This window comes from Anolis carolinensis, chromosome 4 (genome assembly GCF_035594765.1).
Source record: "Anolis carolinensis isolate JA03-04 chromosome 4, rAnoCar3.1.pri, whole genome shotgun sequence".
Classification (NCBI taxonomy): Eukaryota; Metazoa; Chordata; class Lepidosauria; order Squamata; family Dactyloidae; genus Anolis; species Anolis carolinensis.
The window spans coordinates 196,122,639-196,143,713 of record NC_085844.1 but is presented as its reverse complement, the minus strand read 5'-3'; the positions used below and the strand labels follow the sequence as shown (position 1 = coordinate 196,143,713).

The 21,075-nt window shown below is 40.5% G+C and overlaps 1 protein-coding gene across 3 annotated transcripts in view; it reads left to right on the top strand.

Annotated features, from left to right (window-relative positions):
• The window catches only part of ccnd3 (cyclin D3), a 107,206-nt gene that overhangs the window by 75,746 nt on the left and 10,385 nt on the right, over positions 1–21,075 (top strand). The window contains exons 1-4 of one of the 3 annotated variants that reach the window (XM_003220325.4): positions 4,315–4,767; positions 9,636–9,851; positions 17,001–17,160; positions 19,234–19,376. In XM_003220325.4, the coding sequence (XP_003220373.2) occupies positions 4,351–4,767; positions 9,636–9,851; positions 17,001–17,160; positions 19,234–19,376 (936 nt within the window). In that variant the 5' untranslated portion in view covers positions 4,315–4,350. Of the gene's footprint in view, positions 1–4,314; positions 4,768–6,230; positions 6,432–9,635; positions 9,852–17,000; positions 17,161–19,233; positions 19,377–21,075 lie in introns of those variants that run through there. The other 2 variants (XM_062978499.1, XM_062978498.1) reach the window with 2 other exon arrangements.

Genomic DNA, 21,075 nt, shown 5'->3' with positions numbered 1-21,075 from the left:
TTATGAAAGTTGCACTTTTGTTCTGAGATTTCTTTTTGCTGCCCTGAGTCCCTGTTCTGGGGTTCTTCTTGTTCTGAGGCCAAGAAACTTTGTTTAGTTAGTTGGACATTTTAAGATATTTTCACTACTATAATGGTCAGCATTTTGGCATTTGTCCCATTAATCACAGGATCCTGTGTTGAGTAATGCTTTGGAGCTCCAAAGGGAGGTGGCATTTACAATTCATTGCAGAATAAGCCTGGCTATTGTAATCTAATTAACTGCTATCATTCCTTCAAGCCCACAAGACAGTTGTCTTATCAGATAACCCCAGTCAAAAAAGTGTCCCTTTAGAAAGGTCACACTGATAGAAACAATTGGCATTATAATGTACTCAGAATGTCCAAAGGGCTTTCACATATACGCCCTTGGTTATCTTGGAACAATTCTGTAAAGCTGCTAAGTGCTGTGATTTCCATATGGCAAATTGAGCAGCAGAGGGGAGATTGGGAGACAAAGCTGTGCAAAGACCTTCCAGGCAGTTGGTTTAGGTATTGCAGAATTAAGTATGTAGCATCTTTGATTGAATCAATCTATCTGGAATTGCACTGCTAGAATACTTCAATGCCACTTCAACCAGTGTGATTCCTATGGTATTCTGGGATTTGTAGTTTTGTGAGGTCCTTGGAATTGTCTGCCATAGGACTCTAGTGCAGTAGTACAGGGATGGTTGTATACCAGAAAATTCAAAGTAATGAGCCAAACTACAGATTCCAGGATATCATTGTGTTGAAGGTCACCTAGTATCAACTGCTAGAATTTTGTGGTGTGGCTACAATGTGAGGCAGAATTTGAATCAGGGGACTTTCTGCATGGCAGCTTAAACTCTTCCCACATCTCCGCTTTCTCTCTCCCCCCCCCCCCCCCCGCTTTAAATATATTTTTATTTATTTTCATAATATATACACTATTACAGTACAGCTTGTTTTTATCTCATTAACCCTTCCTATCCTTTCTAAGCTTAAACTCTTATCCACAAGACATCAACTTTTTTCAAACAATATCACAAGGCCACTTGTTTAAATTGGTTGATATAATAATAATAATAATAATAATAATAATAATAATAATAATAATAAATTATTTATATACCACCCTTTCTCCTCAGGAGGACTCAGGGCGGTTACCAACATAAAGCAAAACATTCAATTGATCATACAACAACATGAACATAATAAAAATAATAAATATAATAAGACAAGAACATACAATTCAAAACAATCCACGAAAGTTAAAATCCAGTTTCCATATGCACTGGGGATATGTATTGGGGCAGGCAGGAACATATTGATTAAGTCATTTGTGATATGCATTAGAACAGGCAGGAAATAAACTTAATGGTGTCATTTCTAAAAGACTGGAAACCTCTTAGAGACATTTTGCAGAAAAAAGAAAACATCTTGGTCATTTTTGGTTTTGATCATTAGTAGGCTTTGGCTCTGGAAGAAGAGAACAATGTAGTTTTAGAGAGAAAGAGGTGATATTATACATACACATACATATATATTCACCAAAAAGAAGGTCAGAAGCCACTTTGTCTATTTCCCTTTTTGTGTTTCTTTCTTTCTTTTTTTTCTTACTTTGGATGTTTCTAGTTTGTATTGTATTGGGGTAAATCTTTGATAAAAAGTATGATAAAAATAAAGACATCTTGGGGAATGGTGACAACTCAATGAAAGAAGTATTTTTAAAAAGGCAGCTTTTCTTCTTAAAACTAATTAGGAAAGGGTATGAGTATGATGCATTTTGTATCATAATACAAATAATGTGCAAACCTATAGTATGGCTCCATTTAGATATTACATAAAATATTGTACAGAGTCCAAATTTGGTCATTTTATCACATAAAGAAGATTGTGGTGTTGAAAAAGTTGTATAGAAAATGACATGCAACCATGGGTAACCAAGGCATTAGCAACCCCATATTTGTTTCTTACTATGTCGATTTCTACAAAAACTACTTTAAAAATAAAATGTTAAGGAATCCAACCCTCTGTTTTACTACTTAGCCTAGTTACTTGGACAAAATATATGACTGAACATTACATCCTTAATAAATGAATTTTCATTTCATTTTTCTTTAACCCAGAAAATTGTCAGCTTGTTCATATATGGCAGTGGTTCTCAACCTGGGGTCTCCAGATGTTTTTGGCCTACAATTCCCAGAAATCCCAGGCACTTTACCAGCTGTTAGGATTTCTGAGAGTTGAAGGCTAAAAACATCTGGGGACCCCAGGTTGAGAACCACTGATATATGGACTCTTAACTGGAGTTGGTCCTGAAGTTCTCTGTTAGCTTCATCTTTTTGCTGCAACAAAGAACTAGTTGTGGCCATGCTATGAAAACACATTTAATATTATGCACCAACCATATTTTGAAAATAGTAAAATGCAATAATTAGAAAAGGAAATGCTAACCTCATAGTAAAATGAAAATACTTTCAAGAAAAGTTCTCACACCTATCCTAAAGTCACTCCACTGGCTGCCAATAAGTTTCTGGGCAAAGTGCAAGGTGTTGGTTTTGAAGACACAGGCTCTTAATCAGGAGGCATTGTGAAGTTGTGATGTTTATGTTGGCTACTTATTGTTTTGTTACAGTTTTTGCACTTTTTGTATCTTTCATGTCACATCTTAAGTGCTTTGTAAGCCGCCCTGAGTCCCTCTGGGAGATAGTGGTGGGGTATTAAAAAGTTTATATATTTGACCTTTAAAGCCCTACATGTTTTGGGTCCAGATTACCTACAGCAGTGGTTCTCAACCTTTCAATGCCGCAAGCCCTTAATACGGTTCCTCATGTTGTGGTGACCCCCCAAACATAAAATTATTTTTGTTGCTCCTTCATAACTGTAATTTTGCTACTGTTATGAATCGTAATGTAAATATCTGATATGCAGGATGTATTTTCATTCACTGGACCAAATTTGGCATAAATACCCAATACGCCCATATCTGAATACTGTTAAGGGGGATTGATTTTGTGATCTGGGAGTTGTAGTTGCTGGGATTTATAGTTAACCTACAATCAACTTGGCATACTGGAAGCGTTTGGTGGGCATTGACCTTGAGTTTGGGAGTTGTAGTTCACCTACATCCAGAGAGCACTGTGGAGTCAAACAATGATGGATCTGGACCAAACCTTGCACAAATACTCAATATGCCCAAATGTGAACACTGGTGGAGTTTGAGGGAGCTGTAGTTGCTCGGATTTATAGTTAACCTACAACCATCCACCAACAATGGAACAGTAATGTAAATATCCGATATACAAGATGTACAGTAGAGTCTCACTTATCCAAGCTAAACAGGCCGGCAGAAGCTTGGATAAGCGAATATCTTGGATAATAAGGAGGGATTAAGGAAAAATCTATTAAACATCAAATTAGGTTATGATTTTAAAAATTAAGCACCAAAACATCATCATGTTATACAACAAATTTGACAGAAAAAGTAGTTAAATTTACTTTTTCTGTCAAATTTGTTGTATAACATGATGTTTTGGTGCTTAATTTGTAAAATCATAACCTAATTTAGTGTTTAATAGGCTTCTCCTTAATCTCTGCTTATTATCCAACATACTCGCTTATCCAACGTTCTGCCGACCCGTTTATGTTGGATAAGTGAGACTCTACTGTAGCAACAAAAATAATTTTATGTTTGGGGTCACCACAATGTGAGGAACCGTATTAAGGGCTCGCGGCATTGAAAGGTTGAGAACCACTGCAGTAGATGGCACAGTGCGTTAAAGCGCTGAGCTGCTGAACTTGCGGACCAAAAGGTGCCAGGTTCAAATCCCGGGAGCGGAATGAGCGCCCGCTGTTAGCCCCAGCTCCTGCCAACCTAGCAGTTCGGAAACATGCCAATGTGAGTAGATCAATAGGTACCGCTCCGGCGGGAAGGTAAGGGCGCTCCATGCAGTCATGCCGGCCACATGACCTTGGAGGTGTCTACGGACAACGCCGGCTCTTCGGCTTAGAAATGGAGATGAGCACCAACCCCCAGAGTCGGTCAGGGGAAAACCTTTACCTACAATCAAAGATAGAATTGGGCAAATTGGGTTTTTGGTGGGAGGATTCACCGTCTTTTTTCCAAAAAGGAAGAGAAGGACAGGCGAAGGGATCTTCAGCCTTCTCTGCCAAAGGGCTGGAAGGGGGAGGGAGGGGAGGGCCTGAGGCTGTTAGGAATTGTGGGAGTTGGAGTCCAAAACACTTGGAGGACCAAAAGTTGCCCCAGCCAGTCTTGGCTTTGAGAAGGAGGCGGAGAAGGAGGAGGATTCGCGGGGCTCCGCCTCCCTCCCCGCTGCTGCCGCGTTCCATGCGGGAGTGTCAGCAGCACTGCAGCGCCCATTTCTGCACAGGGGGCGGGGAGGCAGGCAGGCAGGCAGAGGGCTCTCGGCTTCTCCTGGCTTTGCTCGCGGGCCTCTCTCTCCCTCGCTTCCCTTCCTTTCCCGGCGTTTCTCTTCCTCTCCCCCCCCCCTCCGCCCTCTGTCGGCCGGACTTGGTTCCTTCCGCCGCGGCGCTGGGGTCCCGGGGGCGCATGGAACTGCTCTGCGCGGAAGGGGGGTCGGCGCGGCGGGCCAAGCGGGACCCGCGTCTGCTGGGCGACCGGCGCGTCCTGCGCAATCTGCTCCTGCAGGAAGAGCGCTACAGCCCCCGCGCCTCCTACTTCCAGTGCGTCCAGAAGGAGATCCAGCCCTACATGCGGAAGATGTTGGCCTTCTGGATGCTGGAGGTCGGTAGCAAACCTGGAGCCTTCTCTTTATACCCACCCCTCTCCTTTCTCCATAAATAGGGAAGGAGAAAACCCAGGCATGGGCAAACTTGGGCCCTCCGGGTGTTTTGGACTTCAACTCCCACCATTCCTAACAGCCTGCTACAGTTCCCAGAAGCCTCCAGCCTGCGAATGCAGGCTGGGGGCTTCTGGGAGCTGTAGCAGGCTGTTAGGAATGGTGGGAGTTGAAGTCCAAAACACCCGGAGGGCCCAAGTTTGCCCCATGCCTGGGATAACCCCATGGGTTTTATGTTGGGCAGGAAAGTAGAGTCTCACTTATCCAACCTTCACGCATCCAATGTTCTGGATTATCCAACCCAGTCTGCCTTTTAGTAGTTTTGGTATCCGATGTTTTCAATGTGGTATTTACTGCATAATGCTGCCGTGTATCGAACTGCTTTTTCTGTTGATTTGTTTTGGTGCATAATTTGTAAAATCAAAATGTAATTCGACGTTTAATAGGCCCTCCTTATTATCCAACATTTTCGCTTATCCGGCTTGTTTATGTTGGATAAGCGAGACTACTGTACTTATATATGAATACATATACAGTAGAGTCTCACTTATCCAAGCTAAACAGGCCGGCAGAATCTTGGATAAGCGAATATTTTGGATAATATGGAGGGATTAAGGAAAAGCCTATTAAACATCAAATTAGGTTATGATTTTACAAATTAAGCACCAAAACATCATGTTATACAACAAATTTTGACAGAAAAAGTAGTTCAATACTCAGTAATGTTATGTTGTAATTTAGCACCAAAATATCACGATATATTGAAAACATTGACTACAATAATGGCTTGGATAATCCAGAAACTTGGATAAGTGAGGCTTGGATAAGTGAGACTCTACTGTACTTATGTCTACGTCCCATCAGGAGATAGATAGATAGATCAGGATGGTCCCCCGCTCCTTCCGCACACATCTGAAGACACAGTTGTTTCAACAAGCCTTCAATCATATTTAGATGCCTTTTAAACTAGTGGTTCCCAACCTGTGGGTCCCCAGATGTTTTTGGCCTTCAACTCCCAGAAATCCTAACAGCTGGTAAACCGACTGGGATTTCTGGGAATTGTAGGCCAAAAACATCTGGGGACGCACAAGTTGAGAAACATTGCATATGTGAAGACCCATAGATGTCACCAAGCACTTTCCATTACTCGATTGACTAGTGTTGTTTTCATATCTGCAACTATTGCTGTATGTTACTGAGTTTTAATTAAGGGGTTTTATGAAGCGAGATATTTCTGTTGGCTCTTATTGTTTTATGTTATTGGCATTGAATTTTGCCATTGATTATGCTGTGAACCGCTTTGAAGCCCCCCCCCCTCCCCAGGGGTGAACAAAGCAGTGTATAAATGCAATAAATAATAAATAAAAAAAATTGTGGGAGAGGAAATGCATATATAATGGAGGGGGTGGAGGGAATGCAGAGGATTCCTAGGAAGAAAGCTTCTTGGGATTTCCACCGGATGTGGTCCCACATACTGTATATCAATATATATATATACTAGGGCGGGAAGGGGAAGGAAATACAAAGGTTTGCTAGGAAGAAAGCCTCATGAAGTTTCCATGGGATTTGATCCCAAAGGTTTTTTAGAAATACAGCAACTTGCTTCTAGGTAAGTATGCATTTAAGAGTTGGTGTATTTACTCAAAAGTAAACCACGTTGAGTAAGGATACATGTAGGATTAAGGCCTGGTGAAAGTTTTGATCTTTGAATGGGGGAGGGGGTGAGATTGAGTGCATAGTGGGGGTATTCAGCCTTATCTGGGGGTGCAAGGAGGTGTTTTGTAGCAGTATTTGTTACGGGGAGGCAGGGAGCCATGCGTTGCAAGGCCTGGGAATGTGCAAGCGGCCCTTGCCTGCAGTTGGGCTTTGTGTTGGGGAAAGCAGCACCCCATTGTTGCAAGGCCAAGGAAAAAGGGTCCTTTTCCAGGTTGGAGAAGTGGCAAAAAAGGAGCGGCTAAGCTGCCAACAGACTTTGATCTCCTGCCTGGGAAGGGAGGAAAAACAAAAGGAATAAATGCATCAGGTCATCAAAAAAAAAATCAAGCACAAGATGTTATTGCTCTTTTAAACAAATAGTGTACAGTGATGTGTCCTATTCCTAATCAGACTGGATTGTTGGTGTTTTTTGTCTGTGCAAAAGAACTTTAGGGTGTGTCTACAGGCATGGGCAAACTTTGAACCTCCAGGTGTTTTGGACCAACTCCCACCATTCCTAACAGCCTCAGGCCCTTCCCTCCCCCTCCCCCTCAGCCGCTTAAGCGGCTGGGGGGGGAGGGGGAGGGAAAGGGCCTGAGGCTGTTAGGAATGGTGGGAGTTGAAGTCCAAAACACCTGGAGGTCCAAAGTTTGCCCATGCCTGATACACTGTGGAATGACTGCAGTTTGACACCATTTAAACAACCATGGCTCGATGGTATGGAATCATGGGGGTTGCAGTATCACAAGGTTTTTAATCTTCTCTGTCAAAGAAAGCTGATACCTGAACAAACTACATCTCCCACAATTCCATCCCATTCAATCATGGCAGTTAATGTGGTGCCAAACTGCATTAATTATAGATGCACCCTTTACATGACCATCTTGAGCCTGTCTGAACTTGAAGTGCTCTATTAATTTGACTAGCTTTCTCCTTGTGCAAGAAGGTCTGTATATAATTCAGCATAAATGGCAATTTCCCTCAAAGGACACGTGCCATCCTGACAATTTGCTTTGGCTCACAGTTTAGGGCTTGCAAAGAGTGATTTGTCTTGGCCTGACCTGGATGGAGGTAAGAATACCTTCCAGGAATGCAGTCTGGGAAACTCCCAGAAACTGGATGGAAGAGAACTTATTCTTTTTAAATGCTGTGTCATTAGTGTCACAAATTCTGGCAGTCATGTAGGAAAACAGAGTTGTGTTGACTTCCGAGCCTGGCATTTTTTCTTTCTATATAGATAAAAGTCATAATTGAGACAAATCCCAAATTCTCAAACAGGAAAGCCCTGTGACAACAAAGCCATACAAAAATTGTTCTGTAACAAACCTATGAGAAAGTTGAACAGGAAAATAATAATAATGAGCTTTTGCAGAAAAGAGAAATCTCAGTGTTAATTGTTAACTCTAATTTCATGCGTTATGTTGGCAGTGTTTTGGTCACTCGGTCTAGCCAGTGGTCAAGATAAGGGACTGGAAGCTGGGCCTTTCCTCTCTTTAATTCCACAAATGATTCTTGGTTGATATTGTCATCATTTGATAGCTTCCTGTGTGCACATAGCATTCAGTTCAATGGCGTTTGCATTGGCATGAGATCCAGAGCGTCAGGGTTGAAATGTTCTTTAGAGGGATATGAATGGTTTGATTCTTACTCAGAAAGCATGACACATAGAGGCAGAATTTACAAAAACCCATGTGCTGATTCTGTATTAAATATCTGGTTACTGTGGATGCTGACTCAAAAAGACTTCTGCCATAAGTACATGAATGATTTGGAATGCATGAGACATTGAAAGTCCTCAGTGCTCCTAGTATTTAAATGTGTCAGTTTAAATCTCTAGATAATTATGGCCATTGATGGGAGCTCAAGTCAACACAGCTTGAAAGAGGGTTAATACCATAAAAATACCCTATGTGTTTCAACATGGAAATTATCTGACAGAAAATGCTTATTTCACTAAGATCTGGTTGTTATGAATATTTGAGTACCTGTGTAGGTGGACTTCTATGTCATTTCACAGCATCCTATGGAAAAGAGAAATATTTCCATTTGCAGGTGGAAAATATGGTTCAGTGACCTGACCTAGCCAATTTCGCAAAAGAAGTCTATGGAAGAGCAGGAAACTATAGCTTGATCCCTGGGTTCCCCATTTAAGAATCTTAGTGCCTTTTCACACTACATACTTATAGCACTGTTATTCTCCTTTAACTACCATGGCAATATCCTGTGGAATCCTGGGTTTTGTACTTACAGAGGCCCTGGAGCACATCAACTGAAAACACTAAATCAGAGCTTTCCAAACTTTTAAAAATTGTGTCAGAAGCAAATTGAGAAAATACTGCAAGTTGCCTCTGGTGTGAGAGAATTGGCCGTCTACAGAGACGTTGCCCAGGGGACGCCTGAATGTGTTACCATCCTGCTGGGAGGCTTCTCTCGTGTCCCCGCAAGTTAGAGCTGACAAAGGAGAGCTCACCCCATCTCGCAAATTTGAACCCACTGCCTTCAAGTCAGCAGTTCAGCTGGCACAAGGGTTTAACCCATGGCGTCATCGCGGCTCCCTGCGCTTTCCAAACTTTATGTTGGTGACATACTTTTTAGATGTGCACCATTTTGAAATACAGTAATTCAGTTTTACTAGCAAGCCAGAAGTTAAACCAACCCCCTTATAAGAAATACCAACATATGCGTAAATTTTAATAACTGAATGTATAGGGACACAACATACTGTATTGCGTGAAAAAATTTCATTTATATTTTTAAAAATGTATGATTTTTTTTTCTTATTTCACATAGTCTCAAGTTTCTCATTATAATCATGCAACACACCTACACACTACAGCCAACACATAAATGTGTTGCCACACAGTTTGGAACACTTCGCTCTAAATCCTCTTCCCTAAACTGCAAATTCAAGGATTCCATAGGATTGATCCATGGTCATTAAAGTGAAATTACAACATTATCATTGTGTAGGGGAAAAGGGAACTGTCTTTCTTCGGAGTTATAAACATCCAAAATATGTTGTTAATGGTTATTCTTTAAAGCTTCCATACAAATAAGAGTGGATTCCTGCCTGTTCATGAACATGCTTGCCCTAATTTTGGATTGTTGATCTTGTTAGGTTTGTGAAGAGCAGAAATGTGAAGAGGAGGTGTTCCCCCTGGCCATGAATTACGTTGATCGCTACCTGTCCTGTGTCTCCACCCGGAAAAACCACTTGCAGCTTTTGGGAGCAGTCTGTATGCTTCTGGCCTCCAAATTGCGGGAGACCACACCTCTCAGCGTGGAGAAACTCTGCATCTATACGGACAATTCCATCACACCTTGTGAAGTTTTGGTAAGCTGTTTTTCTTTCTCCAGTTATAAGATTCCTTCTCTCTTTCTACAAATTGGTTTGTACTGCCACTCATTAGTAGCACTGTGGTACTTCTTCCTGTGTGGTAAATATGTTTCCCATTTTCCTGCTCCTTTTTCTACTCCTTTCTCTGTAGACATGACACTTACCCCTGGCGCTGGCATTATGGATGGGGGGATTATCCTGAACACAAGAACTGTCTGCAGTCTTCCTTTGATATAGATTGCCTTGGAATATTTAAGATAAAGACGCAATTTTGTAGACATAGCAAAATATGATTTAGAACTGAAGTAGAGATGTTGTATCTGCATAGCCACTTCCAATAACACTATGTAGCACGATTTACATAGTGTAGTACGTCCAGTTGTAAATTCAGCAGAGCCCAGTGCAGGCATAAACACATTTCAGCAGATCTCCATTACTATAAATGTGATGCTGCTCTTGTTCTCTCTTAAGATATGGTCATATCCTTGAGCTGGTAACAAGTAGTTTTTCTACCAAGAGATTAAAAAACCAGTTAAAATCAGTTAACTGGTTTAATATTTCAAGACAATTAGAGACGCTCTCTTAACAAGTCAGCACATATTCACCTGTACTAGGCTTTGCATGAACAGTCTATTCATTTTGAGTAGAGAACCTCTTTTTAACCACAAATGTAATATAAAAATATTATGTATTATGAGAGTATATAAGTTTGATTTTCATTGGGATCCTTTGGCTAAGGCTTTTAACTGAACAATGTCTGATATTTCTGGGGGGGGGGGGGGGAGTCTTTAAGGCAATATTTTTTGTTTTTGGTCTATAACTTCCATCCACCCTAGTCAGTACAGTCATTGATGAGAAATGACGTGAACTAGTATGCAGTCCTTTGCAGAGTAGGCAGGTCAAATTTTCTGAAGGAGAAGGGTAAGCAGGACATTTACAATGAAATCCCAGGTGTGCCTTCAAATTCCAATTTATGGCAACCCTAAGGTGAACCTGTCATGACGGTTTCTTGGCAAGATTTGTCAGAAGGGGCTTGCCTTTGTCCTTCTCAGGTTGAGAGAGTGTGACCTTTCCAAGGCCATCCAGTAGGTTTCCATGGCTAAGAGCGGATTCAAACTGATCTCCAGAGTTGTAGTCCAGCATTCAAATCACTAGACCATACTAACTCGCCACACTGGTTGTTGAGTGTGCACGCTCAAAAGTAAATCCAAAAAAGGGATTGTTCTGAAAAGGAAAGAAACAGGCTTATCCTTTAACCTTTCCGCTGTTCTTTAACAAAGAAGAAGGCCCCTTGGCATAGCTGCCCTCTTTCCTTAGCTCCAAAGGCCAACCGTTTTGAGCTGGCGCTATTGGATCACGGGAGGCCAGGACAGGCCAACATCCCACCCTAATGCCATCCTCATATTTACTTGTGTACCTCATTGTATGTGCACCTACAGAAGGATTCAACCAGCTCCTGTCAAGAGGATAGGGTGTGTTAAAGTAAGGGCATTTAAGCTAACAAAGCAAAAGGGCTGATTTAAATAACTGAATGAAACCACATTTCCAACTTTCATATCCTTATCCTGAATAAATATGCAGTCTTGCTGATGTAAGAATTGAAACATAGTCTGCTTGCAACTGCCTAGGATGCTGAAGATCAACTTACTCTCCACTCCACATGCACATATTGAAATAAAGTTCCTTTCCACCATTGCAGCAGCATTCCATCTTAATGTCCTCCCTCATTATCTGATTGATCAGCAGGTCAAGATTGCTATACATTTTAATGACCAAATTTGAATATTCATAATTTATACAAAAATAAATACGTTGTTTATTTGTCATACCTAATAATGTTTGATCTCCCAAGTCTTGTGTTAATAATGGAACTTTGAATGTCAACAATGTTTGTTTGTATTACTTTTTGATACCATTTTAAACAAGTTTTAGGAGATAGAGTAGGACTCCATCTGCAGGAGATACGTTCCTGGACAGACCATGTTTATATGAAACTGTGGATGTGAAAGAATGTGATGGAATCATCTCAATCCCAGTTCTAGCATGCTGTCAAGTTTTGTTGGAAGACCAAGAGATCTCCACTGAGTTATCTGTTAGGAAATAACTTGGTCTCCCAGTGCAACTCTGTGGGTATCTTTAGAGCAGTGGTTCTCAACCTGTGGGTCCCCAGGTTTTTTGGCCTACATCTCCCAGAAGTCCCAGCCAGTTGAAAATCAACCCAGATGACCCAGATGGTGAGAACTACTGCTTTAAAGGGAAATGTATCCAGTACAATTGCCTTGAGGACACAGCAGATTCCTAGAGATATCATTTCCCCCCAGGTGCAGGTAAGTAAAACCACTTATATGATTTCTGCTGTTTCTTGGTTCTTACTGTACTCCTTTTAGAAGAGAATAAAAATAATTTAAATAAAAACAGCTTATTTCATAGAATCATAGTTGGAAAAGGACACAGAGCCATCCAGTCTAACCCGATTCTGCCATTCAGGAACACACAATCAAAGCACTCTGGGGAGATGGCCATCCAGCCTCTGCTTAAAAACCTCCAGAGAAGGAGACTCCATCATACTCCAAGGCAGATTATTCCACTTCCGAACAGCTCTTACTGTTCTAACATTAAGATCAGGCATGGACAAACTTCACCCCTCCAGGTGTCTTGTACTTCAACTCTCACCAATTCCTAACGGTCAGTAAACTGCCTGGGATTTATGAGAGTTGAAGGTCCAAAGTTTGCCTTTCCTGGTTTAGATGCAACCTGATGTTTGAATCCTTTGCTCTGTGTCCTAGTCTCCAGAGTAATTGAAAAACAAGCTTGCCCCATCCTCAATCTGACATCCTTTGAAATATTTACAGATGGACATCATGTCCACTCTCAGCCTTCATTTCTCAAAGCTAAGCAGCCCCAGCTCCCTGCTAGCCTCACAGTAATGAACCCCACGAATGGAAGTAGTCTTTCACCAACATCTGGAATGCTGCAAGTTCTCCAAAACCAGTTTAATCATCATGCAGTTTGATCAACATGCAGCTAGAATTTTTTGAAGGAAGTATGTGCGATAATCTCTGCAAGAACCTTTCTCAGTGCCCTTTTTCTGCCCTATATCCCAGAATATCAAGGCAGAAAATCCCACAATATCTGCTTTGAACTGGGTTATCTTGAGTCCACACTCAGATAATGTGGGATTTTTTGCCTTGATATTCTGGGATATAGGGCTGTTTAGAAGAGCCCTCAGAGGATGAGAAGGGAAGCAAAATATGTGGGTTGAGAGAAGAAAGAGTTTTGATTTTTCTTAATGCAAATAAAATGGGAAAACCTCTTTACTTCCATGCCCCTTCCTTTTTGGCATTTGCAGGGTAGTTGCTGCTTGGTTTGAACAATAAATACGTAAGGACTTCCATGTGACCAGAGTAGGATATCAATCTCCAGCAGTCTTCACTTGCAGTGCATAAATGAAATTCGCCCTTGTTCATATTTTTGCTCCTAGTCAAATATTGTGTGCTTTGCAGCAAGCCATTCCTGTTCATTCAAGTAGTTCCCTTGAATTCATTTTGAGTTCACACTGGTTGCCAATACTGATGCTGTTGTGAACCTGTAAAGTGAGGTATGCTTCAGAAGACACTGAATATGGCTGCTACAGGAATACAGTCTTTCTGCTCATTGGGTATTAGAAGAATGAGATTCTATTAGCTATGTCCACATTGAGTCTCTTTTTTAGAGAGAAAAAGGGGGTCGAAGCAAATATATATACATACATATATATGTGTGTGTTAGAATATGTATTCATTGGACATGTTTTTGATTTTATGCTCCACTTGCCTCTCTATGAGTAAGAAAAAGAGGGTTTTTTAAAAGGAAAAATATAACCAGAAGGTATATCTTGAAGCCAAAAAGATCCCAAAGCCACTATGTAGCGTTCTTGACTCGAATAACAGGAAGAGTTTAATATTGGAAGCCACAGACAAATGTCCAGGAAACACAGATAAGAATGTGATTTCACTCCTTCATCTGAGATCTGTTTTTGAGGTCGTTTCCTGGTCTTGGGCTTTAGGACTATAGAATGATTTTCGTCCTGCTTTTGGGTGTTCACTGCTATTAAGATGGGCCTGTTACTCCTCTGGGTACTGCTGCATTGCATCTGGCTCTGGGATTGAGAGTGTTAATATCTCACTTACACAACTAGAGAGAGTCGCTACTTCCCTCCTGTGTGCTAATAATGTCCCGTGCCTCCCTCTCTTCTTTCACAACTGGGCAGTGAGAATGATCCAGGCAGAGGAAGGAGAAAGCCTCTTCATCACAGTTAGGACAATAGCTACATCCTGGCAACCCTGCAGGATATAGCCACAAGCCAGCTCCTCCACGGCTCCTGGAAGGAAAGCTGCCTCACTTTCCCAGCAGGTCAATTTCCTCTTGCAGAAAAGGATGCCGGCTTGACACCAGCTCCGCACTCAAAATCATGATGAAGTTATTCTTAGTTAGAAGGAAATGATGCAACAAGGAATTCATCCACTTGAAGGAAGCTGGGTTTCCGTCCACGGGTATTATCTGAGCAGGCTTGTGCTTTATTCATTCAGCCAATCTACTGTATACAGGCTTAACTGCAGGGATGGCTCAAAAGAGCATTTAATGTCAGCAGGTCACAAGGTCTTTGTTTGACAAGGACCTGTTTTGGCTGAAGAAATATTTACATGGCCCCAGGTATATAATAATAATAATAATAATAATAATAATAATAATAATAATAATAATAATAATAATAATAATTTTTATATCCCGCTTTTCTCCCATGACAGCATCCAAAGCGGCATATAAAAACTTATAAAAATCAAACATTTACTGATAACAAATCAGCATTTGCAAGGCTCACTAAACAGGCTGATTTTTCTTTTTATGAAGTACAACTGAAGCATCTTCTGCAGAGTCCACTGTAAACACGGAACAAGCGATTCACGTTAATATCTAAAACAGCTTCGTGGCATTCAGAAAAGCTTTACTGTTGCCCAACATTGACCTAAGGGAACCCCATTTGGTTTCGGGACCCACAGTTTAAGAAGGAATCGTATAATAGATTGTTCCACTTGAGCATGTAAAATGCTTCCCTATGTAAAATATTCCCTGCAAATAAACACTAGCATGACATTATTAAGAGTGGGTTGGCCTATATTCTTTATTTCAGATATGCTAATTTTACTTGTGTGGAATATTTTTATGTGGAGGAACATTTAAAGATGGAACTTTCTTCCAGGAATCAGACAATATTGTCTTCTAGTCTGCCATTTCTGATTCTGTCACCTTGTTTGGCATAAACTTAATTTCATAAGGACATCCAAAACACATATATGGTTTTTTTTTTACAAATTGGAAAGTGAGTGTTACTGTCTCCTGAGTGTAGGAGGGCATTGCTTGAAGTTGTTTCATGTTGCATCAAGAGACAAACGCCTTGAATTGTCATCTTTCACAAAGGAGACAAAAGTAAACATGTAACTGAATCTTCCTTTTTGCAAAATTGACTCTTTTCTTTAGCTCATTTCATTATCTACATCTGTTGCTGAGTGGGTTGAGTGATGAACTGCATTTGTGTCAGTTGTCCTTCTGCCCTTTGAGATTCTGATAGCAGTATGATGTGGGGAGATGTTGTTTTGCTACGATGGCTCATTTGTTCCCATGGTGGTGGGTATGCTGCAAGGTGTTGCCAGCTTTCTGGGACATGTTCAAAAGGAATATTGGAATATTGAAGCCCTAGTGAACTGCAGAGGCTTCTCTGACCCAACACCACTAGAGTTACTATACAAACGAGGTCTAATTCCACCTTGGGCATCAGTTACAACCATGATAAATCTGCGGTGCCGAATCTCCAATCCCTGAGACAAAAGTGCTGGCTGGGGACTCATGGTAGCATTGACTGAAAAAACTACAAGAAAGGGGTGTTTGCTATTTTGGGCAGAATGCAATAGTACCTTTCCTGGATTTACATTTGCCAGTTGTTCTAGTGGTTCTCCTTCCTAAGATAAGTGAATTAAATAATTATGCTAATTGGGTTTTTTATATCGGGATATAATGTTTTAACTGATTATATATTGTGGTCGGATGTATTTGTATGCATTTTATATGTTGTACACTGCTTTGAATCCCACTCATGGGAGAAAAGAGGGATGGAAATGAATTATTAATAATAATAATAAAAATAATGCCATGCTCTGTACCTTTAGGGTAGATAAACATGGGTTGAAAACTTTTTAGGGAAAATAAGACAGCTAATCTGAAAGTGTCTGGATTTCTGAAAATTTGAAGTAGATAAGCCTTCCTCAATTTGAGGCCCTCCAGATGTTTTAGACTACAATTCTCATTACCTCTGACTGGGATGGGGTGATGGGTCTTCTAGTTCAAATCATGTGAAAGGCACTGTATAGAGAAAGCCTAGGTTAAAACTCTTAATGGGAAAAAAACAACATACGAATATCTGGAATATAGGGTTTTTATTGGAACAAATAGACCAGATTGCAGTTTGTTCACAGCAAATGGATGAAACAAGGACTCCTCAATGGGCTTAGATAATGGAGTTGTCATGGTCTAGTGATATGTTCAGTTGTGACTAGCTAGTTCAGGGCATTAGTGAGTGGATGTGGATTTTGGCTAATTCTGCTAACTAGCTTTAACCCAAAGCATTTTGCCTGGGAGGCAGAGAGGAAGAATGCTCAAGGCTTGCTTACACCTTCCATCTATTAGGAGCAGTAGTAAGCATGCCTGTGGTCCTAGTTGTGGCAGGAAATAGGAGAGGCAACAATTGTGGAACCTCTTTCCATTTCATACAAAGCTAATGTGATTTTTATGGGTCCTAGCCAATTCTGTGTGATTATTTTATCCCTTATTTGGCAGTTCATGGTAAGATCCCCGCCAAGCACATTTCAGCCAAACGGTGAGTGGCCATGTTGGCTGGGGAAGTCTGGAGTAGTTTTTCCAAGCTCTGAAGCAGATGCTTGCTCATTGAGTATTGTAATATTGGCTGGGATGTCTTATAAATGAAGCTGTATGGGTTTTCTTTTTCTTTTTTTGGGGGGGGGGGGCGGGTTAGGATCCTGCTGATCTATTCTGAAATGTCTAATAAAAAAAATCTGTTTTTGCATAACACTTCTGTTTTATTTTCTTGTACAGGACTGGGAGTGTTTAGTTCTAGAGAAGCTAAAATGGGACCTAGTGGCAGTAATAGCAAATGACTTCTTGGATCATATTCTCCAGCGGCTGCCCCTTCCCCAGCATAAGGTGGACTTGGTGAAGAAACATGCACAGACATTCATTGCATTGTGTGCTACAGGTACAGTTTCGGCTATGAAAGGTGGACTCCTTTGGAAGTATGGCTCAGCAGTGAACAAGATTAAGATGAGGCAGGCCTCATTTTAATTCCTAACTATGCTAAACAAATTCTCAGCCTCACCTAAGATTCTTATTTTTAAGATAATCTGAATAGCATTCTGTTTGATCTCAAGTCCCTTTACTTCTGAACTTTGGCTTCTAAATACTTTCTGAAATCAAGGGTGATTTGTTGTTATTAACACATTTGATTAAATGACACGCCATTCTAAAAGATTCTCAATAGATGCAGAAAAAAATCCTATAAAGAACAGGCCGAGACTTTCCATTATCAGAGGTCTTAATCCAATTGCCAGAATAGTAAAACAGTTTCATACATTACATAGCTTCTGTGGGTCTTCCTTAGCTGGAGCTAGCAAGTGGATTTATGTCAAAATCTTTCAGTACTTGGCTAAAATTTAGCACTTGCTTACTTACTTTGTGTAGTCACCTTAACTCTCTCTCTCTCTCTCTCTCTCTCTCTCTCTCTCTCTCTCTCTCTCTTGTGTTTCCATTTTGCTGAGAGAACTTTCACAACTCTGTTGTATAGTTTTGTCTTCTCTTGGTGTTCAGTCTGATTGAGCTGGAATGCCTGGCTCACCACTCGCATTCCAGTGGTCATCTAAAATAGGCATCCAATTCAGTCCTGAGCATTTTGTGCAGTCAGGAATCAGATTTGAACTTTGCCATGTCTACAGCTGCATTTTTCTGTTACAAGTGCAAGGACAAAGGTGCACAGTCATGTGCATCTTTAATGTTAGCTGGTTTCACATAACATGCTGTCAAAAAGAAGCAACTCTTAGGTAATGAAGCATCTTGGACAGGTTCCATGTGTTGTTGCTTATATTCTAGGTTCAGGCTTGAGAAAAGGGAAACGCTTTGTGGTTACTTTGCAACTCGAGGATGTGCTCTCCAGTCACTCTTGATGACCTGGAAGTGAATGGAGAATGCATCATGTTGTAATGTTTTCCCTTCTTCCTTCCACTGCAGTTATTAAAGGCTGGTGTATTGAAATGTTAACAGTGTTCCCACAGGAAACAGCTCATAACTATTAATTATAGATACATTAGGTGCCCAGTGTTTTCAACATATCCTTCTACTGTCCATTTGTGAAGACCACTCCTTGCATTTTATTGCAAAATTATTTCCATAAGCTTATGAATTGTGTGAACATTTTAAGCATTGTTTCCAAATTCCTAATGCAACTCAATAGCTTCTGAGCTGAATTTGAGAAGTTGATTTTTTTTAACTCTTAAAGCCTTTCACAGGCCAAGTAGGTAGGGAGGTCTTCCTCACTTCACAAGTTTTCTTCTGTACATTACCATCATCAGAAGGTGTTCTGCTCCAAGGTGGGTTTTTTTTGTTTTTGTTTTTGTTTTTTTTACATTTTGTGAGTGAAGATGACCTTCCTAAAGAGGCGGACTTTTTTATCATAGCCTTACTGGCTGTTGACTCCTCTTTTAGTGGAGATCCGCTGACATATTCTTGATATAAGAGAGAAGAGGCTGCAGTCCCCATTTTTAAGAACTGGAGTTAATTCTGATAAGTTTTGGTAGGCTAGCACTATTTATGCATTTTTATTCAGAAATAGATCCTACTGATTTTAATGTAACTTGGAAAAGTGGATATAGGGTTGAAGACAAATTCAGAACAGAGACATGTACAGAACCGTACTGTTATTTATTGCAGTGCTTGTTCTGACCTACTTAGTAGAGAATGTGACAGGATATAATTATTTTAAATAAAAAAATGAAAGAAACATTTATATCATGTTTTCCACAAATGCAGGAAGCATGTATCTTGTTGATATTCAATGTATCTGCCAAACCTGCATACCTAAACTAGAAAATGCTATTCACTCAGCATAAATTTGCTTAGTTTTAGCTTTGAATTTATGTAGTGTGTAGACTGTGCCTTCAGTCCCCCCTCCCCCCTTTTCTGGTTTCAATGGAATATTGTACTACATGTAATAGCAAGTAGGTAGATTTGTTTGTCTTCCCTTCTTCTGACGTGCTTTCTCTCTCTTTGGAATTTGTAGATTACACATTTGCAATGTACCCACCTTCCATGATTGCTACAGGTAGCATTGGAGCGGCAGTCCACGGCCTCTCTACCTCATCCAATGATTTTTCTGGCGAGGTGCTTATGGAGTTGCTTGCTAGCATTACTGGCACAGAGGTGGTGAGTATGCAGTTGGAGATTGCAGAAGAGTGAAGGGGGAAACTAAGGCGCTGCTTTCATTTTGCTGCCTGATTGCAGGATAGCCATTGACAGTTAAATGGTCACATTCAGTACAGAAAGGATGTTATTCTTACTTATAAAGAGGCCAGATGTTCTGATGGCAACAAGAATCATTTTGCACCCTTCTGCAAAAGTCTTTGGGCAAACAAATTGTAGTTTGGTTGCTTACTTGATAATGTTGTTTTTGGAGCAAGGTGGGCAACTTAGTCAATATCTGAGCATGTTGGAAATTGAAGTCCAAATACCTGTGGAAGAACCCCAGTCATTCACCTGCATTTTAAAAACATGGGACAACCATATTTATGCTAACAAAGCTGAGGTATCTGAAGAAGGCTGATGACTCAACATGGCAATAATTGTTTTTTACAATGGTGATTACTTTCCATTAGAAAACCTAGACAGCTAACAAAAATGACAACCCTGCAATGGTATTTCATTCTTCCTCCAAATGTGTTTAGATTGCAGCTTCTTTCATCCCACACTATTAGCTGGGTGTAATGGGAGTTGCAGTCCAAAAACTTCACTAATTATGTAGTATCAGATTAAAGAAGGCTGCATAGCATTGGGATATATATCAGAGCAGAATTCTGATTGGTGGTTCTAGATAAAAGTGATCAAAAGAGTTCCGGTTTTAGGATTGAAAGTTGTCATCTCTTTAAAATCCAAGCTATTTGTTGTGCAAAGTCAGGCATGTATCTAAGTGCCTTATTGTAAGACTGTTTAAAACCATTGTAACAGAGGAGAAAGAAACTGAGGATTGAACTAGACATGTTTAAGGTCAAGGAAGAAGGTTGACAAAGTAAGTAAATAAATCAACTTCTTGACATGGTTCATGTCAGCAATTTACAAGGTAGTCTTGCGCATGTTTATTCAGAAGTGAGTCTCTTTGAGTTTAGTTGGAGCCCACTTTGTAATAGAGTATATTCAGGATTGCAGGCTTAAGAGGCTGTGAATTAAAATCCTTCATTCTGAGAATTATGCTTAAGAAAGGGTATTTCATTTTTAACCTGGTGTGTTCATATATCATTTTGTATTAATCCTGTGCATCCAGATGCCAGTGGGATGGCAAATTGACCAATGGAGATGGGTTCAGTTAGGTTTCACCTAACTGAACCCATCCCCATTGAACCCATAAGTTTGCAAAAATGCTTTTTTTGTGTGTTGTGAATTTCAGACATGGGGATCCCTCAATTTAATTTTCTTATCTATTTGAATAGCTGATGTTGTTATCTGATAGAAATATAAGATCACAGTTGAAGAACCATATTGACAAACTGGAGTGTGTCCAGACGAGGGCAGTAGATGGTAAAAACAGTAGAAGATCTGAAAGCCATGTTTAAATATTTGAACGGATGTATTGACGATGGAGCATGCTTGGTTTCTGTTGCTCTGGAGACCAGGGCACTGAGCAGTGGATTCAGACAACAGGGAAATACGTTCCATCTAAGCCTTAGGGAGGATTTCCTGACAGTAAGGGCTGTTTAACAGAGGAATACACCATCTCCTTCTCTGGAAGTTTTTAAACAAGCTGGATGGTCATATGTCAGGAGTGCTTTGTGTACTCCTCCATGGCAGGGGATTGGACTGAATGATCCTTATGGTCCCTTCCAACTTTATGATTCTGTAACAAATTAGTCAT